The sequence below is a fragment of the Myxine glutinosa genome, chromosome 11 (genome assembly GCF_964187855.1).
Source record: "Myxine glutinosa chromosome 11, kmMyxGlut1.1, whole genome shotgun sequence".
NCBI lineage: Eukaryota > Metazoa > Chordata > Myxini > Myxiniformes > Myxinidae > Myxine > Myxine glutinosa.
In genome coordinates this window covers 26,585,443-26,607,595 of record NC_136271.1, presented here as the reverse complement: position 1 = coordinate 26,607,595, position 22,153 = coordinate 26,585,443, and the positions used below count along the sequence as shown (strand labels likewise).

Here is a 22,153-nt window from a genome sequence, read left to right as displayed (position 1 = left end):
TTGGAGCTTGAGATGATGGGAAGAGATGCGGGGAGGTATGGGAAGGTCCTAAACTCCTACTGGTGCCATATCATCACATTCTGGTGCAACGAAGAGTCATAATTAATGGAAACAAGTCCTTAACTGACATAGATTAAGAATAACTAGCAAGATGTCCTATAATTGTCTACGTGTGGTGCGGGGGACCTGGGCACGACATTTAATGGGGGAATGAAGGGGAAGATCGGCTCTAATGGGTGTTGTTTACAGACAATGGGACTAGGGAATGGGGTAAGGGGAGAGTTGGGGAGTATCGGAGAAGATAGGGGAATATTTACAAGCGGATATGGAGGTCAAATTCCATATTCGCAACAATATATATATATATATATATATATATATATATATATATATATATATATATATATATATATGTATATATATGTATATATATATATATATATATATATATATATATATATATATATATATATATATATATATATATATATCTCTATATATATATCTCTATATATAAAGGAGGAGTGTCTGTCTGTGTGTGTATGTGTGTGTCTGTCTGGATGTCCGCTTAAAACTCAAGAACTACACATAGGAGAAAAGTTTTGGACACAGATTCGGAATCAGCATAAAATCCCGGTGGTTTTAGGCTATGTTTTATTTTAATATCAATGGTTTTAAAAAACCGCGCCAGCTGCAATTCCATGGTGTAGTTTGTGGCGGCGCTAGACGTTCGGGGTGTATTGCAATGGTTTGTCGGGTTTGGCTGTGGGTCCAGAATAGCCCCAATTTCCTTTTGTCCTTCTACGTTTATTTTGATCTTCTGTTACAACGCCTTCCTTATCTACCTTATATCCCCCCGACGAGGCCTCTACATAATTTCATGCGGCAGAATTTCGTGCATTTTGAGTGAAAGAAGTGAGACGAAGTTGAAGGAGGAAGAAGAGGCGCGATCACTCTGGAGGCCTTGATCGTGAGTGGAAATGGCAGGAATTGCGTTTGTATCGCAAAGTAAAGGATCTGCATTCATTTATGAACTTGCATTGGTGGATTGTTATACATCTGCATTATTTTTCATCAAAAAACTTTATGTTGAACTTGAAGGCTCCAAGCAGGGACTATATATATAGCCCTCATTGAGGTAAAAATAAAAGTAAAAATCCTGCTATCGCTTGCCAAGCTAGCCGTTCCCCTCTCCCCCTCCCCTCGCCTCCTCCCCCTCCCTCCTCTTCTCCCCTCTCCTCCTCCCCCTCCCTCCTCTTCTCCCCCCCCCTCTTCTCCCCTCCCCCCCTCGCCTCCCCTCCTCCCACCCTCTCCTCCCCTCCTCCCACCCTCTCCTCCCCTCCCCCCCACCCTCTCCTCCCCTCCCCCCCACCCTCTCCTCCCCTCCCCCCCACCCTCTCCTCCCCTCCCCCACCATTCCCCTCCCCTCCCCTCCCGTTCCTCCTCCCCTCCCTTCCCCCCTCCCTCCTCTTCTCCCCTCCCTCCTCTTCTCCCCTCTCCTCCCCCTTCCTCCTCTTCTCCCCTCCCCCCCTCTTCTCCCCTCCCCCCCTCTTCTGCCCTCCCCACCCTCTCCTCCCCTCCTCCCCCGTTCCCCTCCCCTCCCCATCCTCCTCCCCTCCCTTCCCCTGCCCGGCAATGCCGGGTACTTCCCATGGCCAGCTGTACGTGGGCTGCTCGAGGGTTGGAAAACCAAGCAATGTTTATGTCTTGGCACCAAGTAAGAAAACCAGAAATGTATACCAAGAGGTTTTGAGAAATTGAAAATTGACAAAACGTCATAGAGGAAATGTACTGTGATATTGCTCTAAAATATACTTTTCATCATATATTTGTATTATTCTTATTCAACCCGGGCGAAACCCCCCCTCCCCCCTCCCCTCCCCTCCCCTCCCCCTCCCTTCCCCTCCCCCTCCCCTCCCCTCCCCCTCCCTCTCACCCTCCCCCTCCCCCCTCCCCTCCCCCCTCCTCTCACCTCCCCTCCCCCCTCCCCCACCCCCTCCCCCTCACCTCCCCCCTCCCCTCCCCCTCCCCCTTCACCTCCCCCCTCCCCCTCCCCCTCATCTCCCCTCCCCCTCCACTCCCCCCTCCCCTTCCCCCTCCCCTCCCCCCTCCCCCTCCCCTCCACTCCCCCCTCCCCCTCCACTCCCCCTCCCCCTCCCCCTCCCCCCTCCCCTCCCCCTCCCCCTACCCCCTCCCCCCTCCCCTCCCCCCCTCCTCTCCCCCCTACCCCCCTCCCCTCCCCCTCCCCCTTCCCCTCTCCTCCTCCCCCCCTCCCCCCTCCCCCCTCCTCCCCCTCCCTCCTCTTCTCCCCTCTCCTCCCCCTCCCTCCTCTTCTCCCCTCCCCCTCCCTCCTCTTCTCCCCTCTCCTCCCCCTCCCTCCTCTTCTCCCCTCCCCCTCCCTCCTCTTCTCCCCTCCCCCCCCTCTTCTCCCCTCCCCCCCTCTTCTCCCCTGCCCCCCTCTTCTCTCCTCCCCTCCTCCCCCGTTCCCCTCCCCTCCCCATCCTCCTCCCCTCCCTTCCCCCGCCCGGCAATGCCGGGTACTTCCCATGGCCAGCTGAACGTGGGCTGCTCGAGGGTTGGAAAACCAAGCAATCTTTATGTCTTGGCACCAAGTAAGAAAACCAGAAATGTTGTATACCAAGAGGTTTTGAGAAATTGAAAATTGACAAAACGTCATGTAGGAAATGTACTGTGATATTGCTCTAAAATATACATGTTCTTTTCATCATATATTTGTATTATTCTTATTCAACCCGGGCGAAGCCGGGTACCTCAGCTAGTATATATATATATATATATATATATATTTGTACTTAAAAAGATATTCAGTGACTTTATTCATGAACGAGGCCTCGTCGTGAGATTTATTGCATGACGTTTTAATACGTGACTTTAATATTCCATTGTTTCACGCAAACGCAGATTCCTTCCATGTCCCGATTTAGCTTTAACCTTTATTTGATGTGGAGAATATGTCCTCAAGAGCTGTGTATAATTAACTGTTCCTTCTTTTCCTTATTTGCAGCTTTTGATCGTTGACTGTTCTAATTTTCTGCAGCATTTTGGAACCTTGGATTATTAAATGTTATTTTTTTAGAATTGCTTCCACCAGGGCATGGGAGCATTGAATCCTCAACTACGCTGGCTAATAACGTCATTTATTCTTTACCAATCCAATTTTTCAGGTGGTTGCACAAGTTATTTTCAGTGGCACTGCTTCAAGGAGTTTTTTTTTTTTTTGTAAAACATTAAAGAATGTTTGACCTTGCGGAATGATCTGTTTTTCAGATAAGAGGTCATTTGTTAAAAAAAAGTGTCTTTGATGCATTTCGTCATTTTTAAGGAATTGGAATGTTTTTTGAAATTGGAAACCGTGTGGAATCCTCAGTTCACTATTTGCATTTATGGAATTGGAATGTATGCTGCTTCGTAATGCTTGCAAAGTGACAGGTAAGAATCTTGTGCACAATCATTTGAATCATAAACTCCAGTGTAGAGAAATTGATTCTTTGAGTATTTTGACCTTGTATGGAAAAATTGTATAGGAATAAGGTGGTGGTCAGTGGGGTGTGTTGGCATTTGCTTCAATGATTGGTAGCTGTTTCGATGCTTTTGGATATGAATGACAAGCGTCCGATGGGCATTTTAAAAATAACACTTCCATTTGCACCAATTAACGATGTTATTATATTGGAGGTGAATGGAGGTTATTTTCACCCCTGTCTCTCTGTCTGTTTGTCTGTGAGCAGAATATCTCAAAAAGTTGTGGACGGATTCGGACGAAATTTGGTGGAGCGGTTGGTTGTGTGAAAAGGACGAAATATTTATATTTTGTTAAAGATCCAGATTCGGATCTGGGTACTATAATTTTTTGGCAATTCTTCACCATTGAGAGATCAAGCCAAAGACGATATATAGCATGATATCTCAAAAAGTTGTGGATAGATTCAGGCAAAACTTGGTGGGCATGTTGGGTGTGTGACATTGACTAATTTATTTGATTTTTGGTGAAGATTTGGATGCAGATCCGACTTATCGATGAGATGCAAATCATAAGCTGTTCAGCCTGGCAGAGGTGTACGCTCTATCGAGTGCCGTTCTTGTTCCTTTATATTGTCGTGTGGCTCCCCTTGGTTAATACCGGGAGAGTCACAAATAGCCAAGGTCAGCTTTAACTCCAAGGCGTTCAGTTCAAATAGCGGATTTCACTATATATGCGTGGGAGGAAGAAAGAAGAAGAGGAAGCTGAAGCGCTTACCTGAGCGATCCCGCCGGGCAGTCTCAAACCTGCGGAAAATAAACTCAAACAAAAACCGGTACAGAAAATTTATAGAAAATAATGAAAGGGTTTATTAAAAGAAATGTCGATAACAAGAAACACGACGGTAAATCAAATTCCTAATCGGGAAGTCCCCACACCAGACTTATAATACAGACACAGAAAGAAAATAAACTGTAAAATAATGGTGTGCATGGGGGGAGGGCGGTCTCACCAGGAATCCAAGGCTCCGGAGGCCCGCCCGGCTTTGCGCGTGAAGTGTGCGCGTTGGCGGGAAACAGGCCTCACTCGCGCAGTGCCGAGCGTTCGTCCACGCGTCGTTTCTGCCTGGCAAAAACCTGCATGTCTCCCAATGGCATCTCCGATCGCTTCCTGGAGCCCGTCGTCCAAGCACAAACGCGTAAAGGAGAAGAACAAAGGAACCAGAGGAGAGCAAGAACAGGGCAAGATCGGAGGGTCGGAGAGCAAGAGTCCAGGGTAAGAGGGCAAGAGGAAAGCAAGAGCAAGAGAGAAAATGTCGGTCCTCGAGTTCTTTTAACGTCGGGTCGTGACGTCATTAGCGCTTCTCCACCAATCAGCGCGCCACTTCTTGCTCGTCTCTGACGTCCTCGGTGGTCTTTGCCAATCGGCGCTCTGCTTCCTCCTCGGCCATCCTTCCACCAATTAGCGGGTAGCTTCTTGCTCCGCCCAGGCCAATCACGAGTCCCTTTTGACCCCGACCCTCCTGTTGGTCAACTCCCGCCCAATAACGAGTCGCTTCCTGCTCCGCCCCGGCCAATTACGGCTCCTTGGGGCGTGTCTTCAGCCTGCCTGTCTTCCGTGGCGATGTAGCTGGTGCGTCCCAAATGGCTGTGCTTAGAACTGGCTTCTGGTTGGTTTTATGGTTATTATTTATTGCAATTAATGGCATTTCTCACTAGTGTCTATGGTGCAGTGTCAAAAGAGCCAAAGGATAGATCACATAAGGTAAGACATACAAAGGATAATTTATCCTTATCCCCTAAGTTAGTTAACATGCCCTGCCCCCTCATGACGGGGACGAAGATACACCTTACTCCGACATTCGGCTAAACAGAACTTTTTACATTGTGATGGTTCTTGCCCGACATCCGGAACATGATACCGACACAAATCTACCTGACTCTACATATCACTACACCCACAAACATAAGTGTTATTGCATGCAATGTATGCCATGAACCGGCTACCTCTTGCAAAACTCACTGATTATTAAATTACTAGCAGAAGTACCCGGCGTTGCCGGGCGGGGGAGGAGGGGGGGAGGGGGAGGGGAGGGGAGGAAATGGGAGGGGAGGGAAGGGGGGGTGAGGTATGGGGGGGAGGAGGGGAGGTGGGAGGGAGGTGGAGGGGAGGGGGGGTTGGAAGATGGGAGGAAAGGGGGGAAGGGGAGGGGAGGGGGGAGGCAGGGGAGGGGAGGAGGGAGGCAGTAGAGGAAGGGGGTTCATATATCTGCTGGTGGGTGAATGGGGTGAATGTGGCGTTCATCACGTTTCTGAGGGAAGTGTGATGCTGATCAGGAAGAAGAAGAAGCCGTAGCACCAACTTTGTGCACTTCTGGAATTGTTTGATTTATTTGTATTCAAATGTCTGGTGATTGTTTTTTATTTATTTATGCGAATGTGTCCTTGTATATAACTTTCATTAATTAAAAAAGGCTTAGGCACTATCGAGCGATTATTTAAAAAAAAAAAAAAAAAAAAAAACGTTTTTTGGTGTTTTTTTTTTATACACATAAATATATAAAATCACATTAAAATACACATAGATACACATAAAAATCAGATCAGAATCAGAATCAGAATCGATATTCTCACAATCATCACAACACACCAGACACGTAGTTAATTACGCAGTGCTTCCTTGTAAACAATGTTCTTTGTTTTTCCTTGTTCGGATAGGATGTATAGATTGTTCTCTTGTCCTACCCGACTACATCCTACGTATAGTTGGCCATGGGAGAAGCACGGGGAATCAAGGTTCAGTCCGACCACCTTGAGAGATTGTCCTTGCACCTTGTTGATGGTCATGGCAAAGCTGAGCCGTATGGGGAATTGGAGCCTTTTGAACTAGAATGGCAGATCAGATGGTATGATTGGTATCCTCGGAATGAAGACCTGTTCCCCGCTATAGTTTCCCGTAAGTATGTTGGCCTCAATTACGTGAGGCATCAACTTTTTGATGGCCAGTCGTGTGCCGTTGCACAGTTTTGGAGGATCGATATTTCTCAGGAGCATGATTGGAGCACCTTCGTTTAGATGGAGTATGTGGGGAGGCACACCCAGAGGCTGTAGCGAATTGAGGAACTCTACCGGGTAATGGACAGTCTCGTGGTCGTTTTGGATTGAGTCGACAGATCGGTAAGTTCTTAGATCCCCAGGAATAGTGTGCAGAAGATCCAAATTGATTTTGTCGACTGCATCGTTCTTTGGGGCTAGAATTGCCCTTTGACAGAGCTAGGAGTGATTTCGGTAGTTGGCGGGGATGTTGGGGAAGACGTTCGCCTTGAGTTCGTCAGCCGTGGTGACATTGTTGCCGCATGGTACGATGTCCAGTCCATCTTCAGGGCACGTCTCCAAATCTCTGTTTCCGATCTGTAACAGCTTTGCTGAAAAGGTGCCTGCGGCTACATTTCCATGAAGGGTGACACGCATGTTTGTGCTGAGTTTCAACTTCGTCACTTTTGACCATAGAGGAGATGTCTTTATACAGGAACGAAGTTCATCTGCCTTGGTTCCGCGCGGTATGACAGGCAGGGTCTGTCGGAAATCCCCTGCCATCAGAAGAGTAATGCCTCCCATGACAGTCTGAACGTTTCGAATATCTTGCAGTGTGCGGTCAACTGCCTCCAGTGCAACTCTGTGAGACATTGTGCGCTCGTCCCAGACAATGAGTTGGCATTGCCGAAATACCTCTGCGACAGCCGATGACTTGGAGATGTTGCACATTGGCTGCTCCGTGTTAGTGAGGTTGAGGGGGAGCTTGAAGGTTGAGTGGGCGGTCCGGCCCTCGGTGAGAAGAGTGGCAGCAATTCCGGAAGAGGCAACAGCCAGAGCAATCATCTTTTTCTGCCTGATTTTTGACAGGAGGAGGTTGATAAGGAACGTTTTTCCAGTGCCTCCAGGTGCATCCAGAAAGAACAATCCACCTTCAGAAGAGTGTATGCTCGCCAGCACTTGCATGTAGATCTGTTCTTGCTCCACTGTCAGTCTTGGCTCGTTTTCATTGATGTAGTTTTCCAACTATTGTGCGTTGTATGAAGTCTCTCGGAGTACTTCCCGAGCCAGGTGATTCTGTTGTTGTCACTGTGTTACAGGAAGGCCAATGACCTCCAGCGAATGTCCTCCAAGAGAAAGCAGTTTGTCTTCTATGAGTACTAAGGCTTCATTGTAGATCGCATCGGAGTAGTCTGCTTCAGCATGAACCTGTCTTGCCCTGTGGAGAATGTCCTCGCTGAGATCCTCACGATGGTTATTCCACAGTTGTACCGGATTGGAGAGACCGCAAGTTTGTAGCATGATGGCAAAGAGATTTCTCAACAGGGCTGGAGAGCGTGAGACTGCTGCTTCGTCTAGAGTGGCATCCCAGTGGCTGTCATCCTCCAGAAGGCCATGCAGGTGGCAGGCTTGGTGGAAGGTGTCGCAAACCTGGCCGTTGAACGTTCTCAGTTTTTGGAAAGAGATGGGTCCTTTGACATGATGGAGTAGAAGGCGCAGGAAGAAGTATTCGAAATTGTTTGGATGTACAGTGTAGACACGTCCAATTGCATCTGAACGGTGAATGTCGGGATGTCCCACAACTCGTGCTCCTTGTGTACATCTTTTCCACGTCTTACTGCCAACCACCCTTGTGTAGTACTGTGGGACTTCATTGTAGATGAGTGTTTTGGCGAATTCGTCTTGTTGACACAATTGGAAGAATGCGGTAAGTGTAGTTGAACTTGGTGGTTCTGCTGCTTTTTGCCTTGCGTTGCCTTCTGTGAAATACACTCTCTGGCCATTCTTAAGATGTACGGAAAGGTGTACAACAGTTGGGTAGCGTTCGTGGATAGGGAAGTTGAGAACTCTCCAGATAGCTTCGTTACTACTGACGTAATGCCCCAGCTGATATGACTCGATCTCATCGTTTTTGTTCATCTGAAGGCCGAACATCGCCATGTCCGAACCTTTGTTGATGTATTTGCACACGTATTTGATTGATTTCACTGAGTTGCAGAACTCAACATTGAGATGAGCCTTGAACATTTTAGAGAGAAGTGGACAGTATGGTACAATCCATCGGTTGTCAACGTCTATGCTTCTGGTCTCGGAAATTGAAATAGATGTTTCAGATCCACCGCTTTCAGGCTTTCTCCTCCGGTAAAGTGGGTATCCATCCAGACCAGTCTGCGTTTCCTTGAGAAATGCCCTAGGATATCGCTTGGTGCATTTACTGTCCTTCATACACGGAGACGATGGATTCAGCCGGCCGCAAGGGCCATGCACCATCTGCGTTTTGACGATGTTGAACAGCTCTGGATCCTCATCAGGGATTGGAAGTTCAGCACTGATAAAAGAGTCTACATTGGAAGCGTGGATCTTTTCTTCTAGTCACACCAGAATGTGGGCATGGGGCAGGCCTCGTTTCTGCCATTCAATGGTGTACATGAAGCATCGGACAGTCCCAAAAACTTTGCCCTTCTTAATCGTCTGCATGAGTTCCTTCTGTTTCTGGTGGAATACCCTTGCAACAATGTCATGGCGATGTGTTGGCTGCTGGTTGATCATCAACTCTCGCTTAATTTCTTCTCACTTCGGATTACAGGTGAAGGTAAGGAAAAGGTTGGGGCGACCGTAATTGCGTACGTATGCCATCGCATCCTGGGTCCGCTCGTGCATGTATCGGGGAGCTCCGGTGAACGTGGATGGCAAGATGACCAGTTGTCCCATGTTCTGAACATCTCCGTCATTGTTGACAGCATCCTTGAGGTGTGCGTACGATTCTGCCCTCAGTTGATGTTGGTGGAGCCGGATAAAGAGGAGTCTCTCACTTTCGATTTTGGCATACATGTCGACGATGAACTGGTGGAACAGATCACGGCACTGCAGGATATGATTCGTGGAATTCTTTCTGACCATGATGTGGAAGGCATAGAAGTCATTCGCAGATACTTTCTTTCCCCAGCCGCCAGCTTATTCAACTTCAAAATGATAGCCATCTTGTCCTTTCCAGAAAATCAGAGGGTACTGGAGGGCGTCATAGGATCGGTGAGTCTCCGAAAGCCGCTTCGTGCTGTTGTCGCGAAGATGCAGGACGATGTCGCGATTGTTGTACTGCTCTCCTACCATGAGAACTGCAACGTCATTGTTGACTGGCTCGTTAAACCGACGTTCGTGCTCTCCGTGAGGACGTTTGTCAGCTCGAATTACGACCTTGTAATCAGGTGAAGGCATTCTCTCCAATGTCGACTTGAAGCTGTTGACCAGCGCATTATTTGAGTGGAGCATATCTTGTAAGGCGAGGATTAGTTCAGAGCGTAGGTTGGGGAAGTTCTGTCCTTGTTGGGCAGCTTCTTCTCGGTGGTCACCCATAAAATAGATTTGAAAAAATTTCGGTTGCTCACCTGGTTGAGGGTGGATAGAGCCAATGAGGTGGTATACCTGGCCTTGCACCTTGAATGTAGGCATGAATCCTTGCTCAGTGACGACGCGATCCGCTCCAAACGAAGTCATTTGGAAGGAAGAGTTGTAATTACGGATTTCCTTCAGGAAGTGTCTGGATTGAGTCGTAGTTGATTGAAGTAGTTCTTTCAAAGGTTCCGGTGGAGATTGGAGAGAAGGCAAAAGGACATTGCCTCCCCTGCAACGCATTCCTGGTGTTTCTCCCTTCCATTTCAAGGCATGGAAAAACTGACAGGTGAACGACATGGAGCCAATATCAACCTTTGAGGAGTAGTCAGTGTTCGGATTGTAACTGAATGCAGCCTTCTCCCATGCAATGGCCGGCTGCCGTCTGCCTGATGGTTGCCAGTTGTTGAGTCGTTTTTGGCCCTGTTCTTCTGTCTCCTGCTGTCTGGCCCTCGCTACACTTTGTTGATTGGCGTTCAGACATGCCTCTGTCTCATCTTCTGTCTCTCGCTGTCTGCCCCTCGCCACACGTTGTTGATTGGCGTTTAGACGTGCCTCTTTCTCATCTTCTGTCTCTCGCTGTCTGACCCTCGCCAGACATTGTTGATTGGCGTTTAGACATGCCTCTGCCTCATCTTCTGTCTCTCGCTGTCTGGCCCTCGCCACACGTTGTTGATTGGCGTTTAGACGTGCATCTGTCTCATCTTCTGTCTCTCGCTGTCTGAATCTAGAGACACATTCTTGATTGGCTTGTCGACGGTGAAAAGTATCTTCATCGGTTTCATGGAGTCTCCGATCAGCGTTTTTCCTTGCTCTGGAGGTTGAACGCGACAAATTTATTTTCTTCGGTTTCATTGCCTTTATCACAGTCAGTCTTCCATGTGTGAACTCGTAGACAAATTCAATTTTTTTCACTTTTACGTTTATACGTGGTAACCCAACTCGCTCGCTAGCCAGATGAAGATCCTGAACGACTCTGCAACAAACAAACGAAGACTTGCTTATGCCACGTCGTGGGCGTGGCCAACGTGGCCTCATGCTCCCAGGTGATTGGCTAACTCACTCGCGAACCTGACGAAGATCCTGAGCGAGCCATAATGCGCTACATTATGGCTACAAATATGGATCTAAAGATGAAAGAAAAAAAAACTCGGCCTCCGGCAAACCTTGGACAGACCCCACTCCCTCCCCCCCCCCCCCCCCTCCCACACACACACAGAGGAGCCTCGACCCCCGTACGTTTGCAGAGAGTGTAAACAGGCAGGGTATCAGGCAACTTGAACTTGGCAGCCTGGCCTGGCTCGTACGTCCACACGGAACATCACGTGATCGCTCTGAGTGAATCAGCGAGCTGCTCAGGCACAGGCTGAGATCAGTGTATAGTGTTCCTCGCTGAAATGCGCCAAGTTAAATATGAATAAAAAATATGGATCTCGTCATCGGAGGTCATTTTTAGGTAGGCCATGTCCTTCCCAGGCCCAATGCCATGTCTATGCCTATTGCCTAATATCAAGTACGTGAGCCTCACCGTTTAGGAGTCTATTGGTAACATACACACAGAAACACACACACACACACACACACACACACACACACACAAACTGTGTTTTATTTATATAGATTTTTTCCTCATTCAATTTTGAGAATTTTGCTGTGCTACCTTTTCATAGGTAGCCTTTTTGTGTCCATTGCAAGTGTCTACGGGAGCATTAATAGTCAAAACAATATGTACTTGCATCAAATGTAGACCACACCAATTGGGGCAGGCAAATTAAACTTTTGCTGCACTGTCCTTTCACTCGCCCTGTCTGTTCACCTACATTGTGATTATGGGAAATTAAATCACAAGAGCTTGCAGGATGACAAGCTCTTGGTCTTGGTTTGTTGGTTTGTTTAATTTATTTATTTTCACTTTAATTGTTTCTCTATCTCTCCCTACCACCACTTTTCAATTCTAGCCACTGGCAGCTCTCTCAGTCTGGAGCCTGTGCTGACGCTCGTGTCGGTGCCACGACTGCCCGACCACACCATGGACCGTATGACCAAGCTCAAACGACGTCTTTCGGTGTCTCTGCGAGTAGGGAGGACGTTGGATGAGTCTTTGTCAGAGCTGGCCGAGCAAATGACTGTGGAGGATGGAGGCAACAGGGACAGCGGTGAGGGGGGTGTTGGTGGCACCATGTGCTTTTCCTTGGCAAAGTGTGTGGAAACCCACATTGTTCTTGAGAAATATGTGCTTCTTTATTTATTCTGTTATGATTATTTTTTCCAGATCAGTCTCTATGTCCCTGATACAAAAGGTTTGGAGTGAGGTAACTGGAAATGGAGAGAGGTAACTGGTGATGTGTATAGTCCTCCCTCTCTCCTCCTCAACATGTTATTGTATGAATGTCTTCAGATCTACAGGTTTGGAATGTAGAACACTCTTCTGCAAAGACCAAAATATCAATGCTCATCTGCTCAGTCTCATATCGTGGCAAAATAGAGCTTTCAAAATGATGTTTATAAAAAATTTTTTAAAAATTCTGAAAGAAAGTCTGAAATTTGAAAGTCTGAAGTCTGAAATGTTTGAAAAGATGTTTGAAAGTCTGAAATTCATTACCAATATTTGGTTCCTCCACATAACCTTTTTTTGGTGTGGGGATTGGCAGCAGGGGGAGTGGGGGTGAGGAAGGGGGAAATTTGTGGCTTGGAGATTAAAATCGTTTTATTCGTGATTCTCAACCTAGATTTAAACCCCAAACATCTCAGTTTATTTTTTACTTGGATGGAAGGAGTCCCTCCACCCCAAAAATATGCAATGACGATATTGCGATCAACCATTGGTATTTTTTATGAAAGAGATGCCAGATGGATTATTTAAATAAAAAAAATGCAAGTCAATTGACAGTCAAAATTGAAAATTTTGGTCAACCCACAGAAGTTACAGTGAATGGATAGCAAAACCTGGCAAGTGAGATGAAGTCTTCTTGGAAGGAATTTCTTAAATGTTGTTTTCATCCTGATACATGGGCAACAGTAACTTATTTCAGCTTTCTGATCATTGTAATCATTGTAATGCTGCCACAATCCTGCACGATATCTGAATATGTAAGAAACATATCGCAATTTCCATTTAGCTTTGATAGTCCTAAATTTCCATTTTCTGAACAAAAGCTGTTACCTTATCTGTTAGGAAGAGGTTGCATTTGCTGAATTCAAGTGGTTGAGAATATCAACCGAGTAGGCAAGCAGAGACAGTCGAGTGAATGAAGAAGATGGCTAACTAGATCCACCTTCATGATTTCATGAAATCAATGACGACTTCCCTTCAGTTAAGAAGATTTGAACTTGGCATCAACTAAGAAAATTTGAACTGCAGCAAATTGCTCAAGAAGGTGAAGAAACCCCCTAACACGTGATAACCACTTTACTTCAGTGTGGAGTCATAGGTGCTGATGATCAGATACCATTTCTGAGCACACAACTCACTATAAACATGCATCAAGCGGCCATGGTTTTATAGAACTGATTTTCTGTGCTGGATACTGTGTTAACTGCCGACAATGTCTGGCCAACATCGACAACGTTTGCTGTGTATCATGCAGTCTTTCCATTCACGGCGACTTCCTGAACATTAGTGCCAAAACTGCTATCCTTTCCCATCATGGATCGAGCACCACCATCCCAAAGGAAATCACCTAGCCTTGCAATTATCTGTTCCCCACCAGTGCAGGTTGGAAGGGGTCAGCAAAAAGGAAAATTTTCCAGAAGTGATTCTTCATTGCACAAATCTGACATAAACAAGTTGTTGTGCAACACCAGCAATATCGGTTTTTGAGTTGGATGTCAAATAATTGTCTTATATGAATGTAATTCCTTTGATATTTTGCATTAGTGCGGAGTTCTGAAACTCGGAGATGCATCGTTTCATTGCCCCGGGCACGCAGAGCGAATATCGGGTTGAAGTAATTGGTTCATGTCCGTCCGTCTGTCTTTCTACAAACACGAGTTTATGATTGAGGAACAACTTATTTAAATTGATCGTTATATTTTGAACATTAATTGAAACATGAATCGGAAAGCAAACCTGTCGTTTGACAGTACTTTGTCTCGGAATTCGTCCGATCGTTCATGCGCAGAGAGGAGTGAGATTTTTTTTTACTTTGTCCGTCTGCCTGGCAGTCCAACAAAATTGAAAATCATTCCAAACAGGAAACCTACTGTTGTTAAGGATGTTACAAATGACACAAACACCAGGCACGAACAACTAATGCAACGTGTTAGATGGGGTGGTGTAATAGACTGCATCAACGGCTGTAAAATGGTGGTAAATTCTGGAATTAATTTATTTATACAAATTTTACAATCTTTATTTTATTTAAATATAATTATATAATTAAACACTGGAAAACACGAATCGCCTTCTTTGCACATTCAATACCCTCCCGTTTAGCAGTACATGGACATGTTAAATAAGGTGCTGTATAAGTACGATGTGCAAGACTGCTTCAAGAGTGATAAGTATCTGGAATTTTTTAACGATCTTTACAATCATTATTTTATTTAAATTGAAGTACAGGTATCCCCCGCCTAATGAAGGTTCGCATAGTGAAGATTCACCCCCAACGAATGGTTTCATTTAGGCCTGTTCATCGCTTAATGAAGGTCTTCATTCGCTGCAACGAAGGAGCCGTCACATTGTCTGTGTCTGGTGATTATACAATGTCACTTCCATGGTGATAAGTACGATGTGTTTTTCCACTGACTAACCTTTCAATGGCGGGTTAACATTTTCAGAGGGCTTACGAATAATTAACATTTCAGGATAAAAGGGTTAAAAATAACCATCTCCCCTCTGCTGCTTTCTGTATGGAAACTTGGACTCAATATTGTTACCTCCACCACCAAAGGTGGATGGAGGTTATTTTTTTCACCCCTGTCTGTCTGTTTGTCTGTCTGTCTGTTTGTGAACAAAATATTTTTTAAAGTTGTGGACGGATTCGGACGAAATTTGGAGATGTAGCGTTTGTGACAAGGACGAAATGATTCGATTTTGGAAAAAGATCCAGATTCGGATTCGGCTACTATAATTTTTTTAAGTGATTCTTCACCATTGGGAGATTCGGTCAAAAACGATACATAGTAGGATATCTCAAAAAGTTATGGATGGATTTAGACGAAACTTGGTGGACAGGTTGTGTGTGTGACAAGGAAGAATCGATTCAATTTTGGTGAAGATCCGGATCTGGATCGAGCAAGTAGAATTTTTAAAGTGATTCTTCACCATTGAGTGATATGGCCAAACCAGGTGGAGGCCAGGTGACCATATGCTCTCTACTGAGTGCCGTTCGAGTTTTGGTAAATGTTACAACGAAATGAAGTTTCGAAACTGATGAAATGAAGAAGAATGAAATGAAATGACGAAATGAAATGAAGAAGAAGATTATTACAAACAATAATCCTCTCCAAGAAGTTCTGTCACTCAAACTTTTGGGTCTCACTATCTGCCATGATCTTTCCTTTGAAAACCACATTTCAAATCTGGCCTCCAAAGCCAGTCGCCGACTGGGCATCCTCCGTCGTGCGAAGTCCTTCCTTGGCACACCTGAGCTCCTCACCACGTACAAGGCTTTCATCCGCAGCTCAATGGAATACTGCTCTCCCCTCTGGGCTGGTGCTCCTGCCTCACACCGAGCTCGTCTTCATGCTGTTGAAAGCAAAGCATTCAGAATCATTGGAATCTCCCGCGATGAAGCTAACTCCAAAGGCCTCTCACTCACTCACCGCAGGCAGGTTGGTGGTCTTTCCGTCTTCTACCGACTCCTCTCTGGCCTTGCCCCCCCAGCTCTCTCTGGGCTCTGTCCCGCAAATATTCCTACAGGTCGCACAAGATCTGCCTGCAACCCTCTTATGGTTAAACTGCCAAAATCAAGACTCTCTGCTCACCTTCACTCCTTCATTCCTTTTTTCTCCCACCCCTGGAACAAACTCCCTCACTCTCTTCAATCCCACTCCACCCTCCAGGTCTTTAAAACAGCTGTTTACCACCATCTCTTATCTTCCCCCATCCAAAACCTTGATCTTTTCTATCCCCGATAATTTCACCCCAATTCCACTTTTTGAAATACCAACTTCTGTCCTGGAAGTCCTTGGTGTCCTTGTGGTTTATACTTCTCCCACCCCCCCCCCCCCTTCCCACGCCTCCTCCCCCCAAGCCCTCTCCCTCCCACACATCTCCCTGCTCTTAAATGTTGTGTGCTCTCAAGTGTTTGTGTGCTTCCCATTCTCTTGTCTTCCGCTCCCTCTTTTTATATATTTTGTTTGTCTGGTTGATTTGTTTGTGAAGTAAATGTCAGCTCTTTCACGAGCCTCGATTCAGTATACAAAAAAAAAAAAAAAAAATGAACTTCATTATTGTGTTATGTCTTAATCATTAGGTAAATAATAATATCATAATATCACTTGCAACTAAAGCCATTGATATACCAAGCATATTGCGTTGCTTTTAGACCGAAAAATTCCGATTAGGAAACGCAGTGTAATTTTCCTATTAGAACTAATGGAAAACGAGCTCCTTCATAATGAAGATTCCCAAAACGAATGGGTATCAAAGTACGTAACCCCTTCGTTAAGCGGGGGATACATGTATATACTTGAACTCCGCATGGGGTAACATGTTCTATAAACTCTAGCTTGACAATGGAATGGTGCTCACATGCACATCTGACCTTTCTCCAAAGGTAACTAAACAAATGTCTTCTTCAGCTGCAAACCATTGGCTCAGCTATGGGGTAAGGCTTGCAAAGTTTTGCAGCACCATATGCCATGGCGTAAGAAGCTTGAAAATGTTTGACAATGCTTTGGAATGTTTGTGTGAAGCACTTTTTGCTAATTTAATGCATCGGTTTCCCTGGATAATATCAAGTGGACGTTTATCGAGGTATGTTAACCGTCATGGGAAGCAAGGAGAAACTGACATTGCCAATGTTTGCCAGAGGCTTTTGCTCTGACTAAGTTTTATTTTTATTTTTAAATAGTCGAGGTTCATGGAAAAGCTATCACACTGAATGGATCAGGACAGAACAGACAAAACAGTACGCAAAACAAGTATGCATGGAGAAGGAAATCCCAAGGAGGAAAACCTGGTAAATTTGGAGGGATTTGGGGGAGGGGTTATCAACGATTTTAAAAAAAGATCATGGTTTTGGATTGGGGATGATCTGAGATGGTGGTGAACATCTGTCTTAAAGACCTTGAGGGAAGAATGAGATTGAAGAGGATGTGGAAGTTGATCCCACAGGTGGGAAAAATTAGGAATAATTAAGTGGAGGTGAGCAGTGATCCTGGATTTAGGTAGTTTTACGAGAAGGGGGTTGATGGTGGACCGGGTGTGCCCTGCAGAAACCCAGGTCGGGGGAGGGGTGGGTTTATGGTTAGGGGAATACAAAGCATGGAAAGAACAGATGGTGCAAGACCAGAAAGAGCACATGGCCCAGAGCACTGCCTTGGGGTTCTCCAGCCTGAATGGGAAAGGAGATGAGAGAAATCCATTCAGGGCCACACGTTGACTATGACCAGAGAGGAAGTCTGCAAGCCATGCGTGGTGATTTCCATGGATCCCATAGGAGGAGAGTTTGGTGATCAGAGCAGGGTGCCAGACTGTATCAAAGGCACGTGATATGTCTAGGGAGACAGCTCTAATTTCCTGTTTGGCATTGAGGACCTCCATCCATTGTTGAGACAGCAGAAGCAGCATGTCCAGAGTAAAGTGACCTGGTCTGAATCCAAATTGATGATCAGAGATCAAGCCATTGCAGAAGAGGAAAGATTTCATATCTGAATCAATGATGGATTCTATGACTTTGCTGATAATTGGGAGCAGGCTGATTGGTCAGGAGTTGCAAGGATCTGTTTTTGCACCTTTTTGTGTAAAGCTGTAATGTTGGCTGATTTCCAAGCTGATGGCAGATGACCTTGAGCAAAAGATAGGGTGAAGAGAACAGAGAGAGGGTGTGAAAGAGCGTCAGAGCAGGATTTTAGGACCCGTGGGCTGATGCCGTCTGGTCCAGTTGCAGAATCAGGGTCGAGGTTTAACAGAAACTTCTCCACCTTGTCAGGAGAGAAGGACACAGAGTCCAGGAGCAGCTGGGTTCGACTGGGTAAGGTGGGAACAGAGAGAGATGGGTTTGGGACACAAGATTTTGAGGCAAACTCAGAGTTGAGGCATTCAGAAAGGAAATGAGATTGCCTTCCATTGGATTTGCCTTCCAGGAGGTGAAGGTAAGTTGTTTCAGGGCAACTGCCTCGCCACAAGATTCCGTGTACCATGGACGGGAGGAAGGGTATGACAACTGAAGACGAGATGGGATAAATCTGTGAGAGAAGAGAGAGAGAGAGAGAGAGAGAGAGAGAGAGAGAGAGAGAGAGAGAGAGAGAGAGAGAGAGAGAGAGAGAAAAAAAGAGAGAAAAAGAGAGAAAAAGAGAGAAAAAGAGAGAAAAAGAGAGAAAAAGAAAAAGAAAAAGAAAGAAAAAAAAGAAAGAAAGAACACAATTTACTTTGGAAGACTTCCCAGTATGAGTTGATGTCAGAGGTGGTAGAGATGGGAGACCAGTCCAGATGATTGATGGCTGCTTGAAGACCGTGCCAGTTGGCCTGAGTGAAATGCCAGACTCGACGATGTGGAGGAGGCTCTCTGAGAATGGTCAGAGAGATGTCCACTTTAACAAGCATATGGTCAGATGAACTGATTGGAGCAGAAGAAGAGCAGCAGACATTCGCAGGGAAGTTTGTCATAACCAAGTCTAGAAGAGAAGATGCTCCGTTGACTGAGATCCGGGTCGGGAAATTGACAGATTGTGTCAGTCCCAGTTGGTCGCAGAAGTCCTTGGCTGAGGTGCCATGGCTGGTGTGAGAGGCATCCACACACAGCCAGCTGGCATGATGACAGTTGAAATCACCACATATGAGGAAGAGAGAGTTGGGATGAGTAGATATAAGTTGTTCCATGTTATCAGACAGCGAGATGTAGATGGAGTCATCACTGTTTGGTCGACGGTACAACACACATGAACAAAACGTGGGAGCGAAGGGGAAGCAGTAGCCAGATGTACTCCTGGGGGTGAGGTGGAGAGAGGGCAGTGCAGGGAGAGTGAGGAAGAGAGTTTTTGATAAAGAGATAAAGATGGTTCTTGAACAATGCCTTTCCTGACCATTGGATCGGTAAACGTGGACCAATCGCTTGGCCACCTCATTTGCCTGACCCGTCCCCATAGGACCATATTTTATGGAGCTATGTAAAACTGTTGTTTACTCGTCAAAACCACATTCTTTCGATGAACCTCGTGCTATGTTTGCAAATGCAATTCAAAAATCACTCAGCAGCAACTGGAGAATGTTTTCAACAAGTTGGAACATCAGATTGAACAATGAATTCCAAAAAACTTTACCATTTGCTACCCACAGACAGATCTCACAGTAGCTACCAAATTACAAAACTTAAAACAATTAACTGAATTAAGATTTTAAACAACAAGATTCAAGAACAACCCAATGTCATATCTTATAATGAATGGACCCCAGTGACTGTTAAATTTGAACTCTGATGGCTTGTATCTATTTGAATCTAGATGCAATTTATCCATTTCCTTTCTTTTAGTATGTTATTTTTACTCTCCTCTTACTACTTTATTTTTATTTTCTATGTTTTATTTGTAAAATTAACGATTGCAAAGCTTACTCTAATTCAGCTTTTGGCTGCGATGGATGTTGATTTGAAATTAACCTTTAATTAGGAATTTCTTGAAATTCATCATCATAGTTGAGATCAAATCCTTTCTTTTCTCCAATTGCCTGATCTCATGCCATCAGTTCCTATTCAGACATGATATCTCTCTGTCATTGAGGGATGGAGACACTCAGTATCAGACATGAGATCATGGCTGTCTCTCTCGACATATCTCAAGCATTTGATACATTCTGATATCCTGCCTTGCACTCCAAACTCTCCACATATGGCATCCAAGGCCAATTCCACACATGGCTTACTGACTTCCTCTACTCTTGTAGTCAGCATGTGGCACTCAATGAGATCCTGTCCTTGTCAAGGCTGAGTACCCCAAGGCAGTGTGTTGGGTCCAGTCCTATTCCTAGTCTTCATCAGTGATCTGAATCTCCTCTTTATCTCTTTGCTGATGAATCCACCCTCTGTTGTAACATCCTTCAGATAGTCAGGTAGCATTCTCCTCCCCCTCTACAGACCTTGATAGAATCATGAGCTTCTCCAACACTTGGAAACTGTCTTTCAATCCTGACAAATCTCACACAAGGGCTTTCAGTTTGGCCTAGACTCCCTAGAGGTGTATACACTCACTTCTGAGTCATCCATCTAGCCTGGGTTTGAATCTCGGCCCAGCTACAAACTGTCATACTGGTGTCTCGCAGGCAGGGTGAGCCACTGAGTCATCAATGTGTGTGCTGTGCCTCAGATGGACATGAAACTGGGTGTATCATCTGCCAGCATTAGTTGTTGGACGTTAAAGATCCCACATTGTCCTTCCTGAATAGATGACAAGCTATCGCCAGCACCCTGAATAAAATCCTAATTCCTGCCCTAACCTACAGAGGCGTTGCATCAGCGGCTGAGCCATACCCTCAGACAATGATGCTACTCACAGCCTTGTGCTACATACAATAGAAGAAGTCTCACACTCTCACTCTGTTTTTCCAAAATGATCATCTGGAGAACCTTCCCCTCTTCTTCCTTAACAATCTTCTTAAAGAAATTTAGTCACTCAAACTTTTGGGCCTCACCATTAGCCATGATCCTTCTTGGGCAAACCCCAAATACAAGTTGGCCGACAAAGGCAGTCGCGGACTGGGCATCATTTGTTGTCTTTTGTTGGCACATCTGAACTTTTATCTACCTACAAGGCCTTCATTCACAGCTTGATGGAAGACTGTTCTTCCATCTGGACTAGCACCCCTGCTTCACACCTTGATTAGTTTGACGCTGTGGAAAACCAAGGCCTTAAAATACATGGAATCCTCTGCGATGAAGCTGAGTCTCTGGGCCTATTATACTTTCACATGTTACAGGTCGGTGGTGTTCTCTATCGATCCTATCGGTTTGTCTTCTGCTGCCTCCTCTCTGGTCTTGCACCCTCTGCCCTTTCTATGCTCTGCTGCCTCCTCTCCCCCTCTCCCCAATATTTCTGCAGGGTACACACGGTCAGTCACTAATCCCCTTCTGGCGAAACTCCCAAAATCGAAAATCACTGCTCACCTTCACTCATTCATTCCTCTTTTTCCCCCATTTGTAGATCCAACTTCCTCAATCTCTTCAATCGCATTCCTCCCTCCAGGGATTCAAGACTGCTGTTCACCACCTTCTCGGGTCACTTCCCATCCACACCCATGATATTTTCTTCTCCCATTAACACGCTATTCACCCACCCCGTTCCAAGATTCCAGTTCTTTCTTCCACTTTTGTGATTGAGAGTTTGCAGCTGTATCCATCTTGTTCACTCATTATTTCCTCTCCATCGATCGCATTTTCCCCCCACATCCCTCATTTCTCCTAGTCTCCCTCTATTTTCTCCCTCATCCCTGATGTTTGTGTGCCCTACCACATCTATCTACTCCTCTCTTCATTCTGTTTTGGCCTGGTCAATTCTGTGTTCTAGCTCCTCCACTAGCCTAGGCCCTGTACACAAAAAACTACCAATATCTCTTAATTCTGAAATCAGGGCAGCAGTCATAGTACGTGGGTATGGTGAGACATTTTATAGATCATGTAAAGATCAACTTGATGGTGCAGTGAGCAGTAAAGGCAGTTGCAACTCCAACTAACAATGAAGCAGTGTATGGTCAGCTTCACATCAAGGGGGTAGTTAGCATTAGAGACGACCACAAATCATTTACCACAAAGGCAAGAGTGAAGCAGAGGACAAAGCATTAGCAGAAATATACATTGAAGTTCTGCGTAGTCATGCTAAGAAATGGTGTTTCATTTACCATATCTTTGTGCAAAGCATATCCGTTTTGATTTACGATATCAGCTTTGGCACAGGAAATATTTCCACCTTGCTGCTTCTCATCAGTTCAGCATGATTAACCTCCCAATAGGAGCTCATAAGCCTTGCAGGAACAGTGCACCCCAAACAACGATCCTCCAAATAGCTGTGCCTGTCCCCACTGAAGCTGTGGCTCTGATGAATGTGTCGTCTCCTAGGTCATCCTCATTTCAAACGGAGAACCCCCCTCAACTCC

The 22,153-nt window shown here is 45.6% G+C and overlaps 1 protein-coding gene across 3 annotated transcripts in view; it reads left to right on the top strand.

Moving 5' to 3' along the window:
- The window catches only part of CDK17 (cyclin dependent kinase 17), a 219,809-nt gene that overhangs the window by 129,716 nt on the left and 67,940 nt on the right, over nt 1–22,153 (top strand). For all 3 annotated transcript variants that reach the window (XM_068130388.2, XM_068130385.2, XM_068130387.2), the window contains one exon: nt 11,862–12,059. In XM_068130388.2, coding sequence (XP_067986489.1) covers nt 11,933–12,059 — 127 coding nt within the window. In that variant the 5' untranslated portion in view covers nt 11,862–11,932. The remainder of the gene's footprint in view (nt 1–11,861; nt 12,060–22,153) is intronic.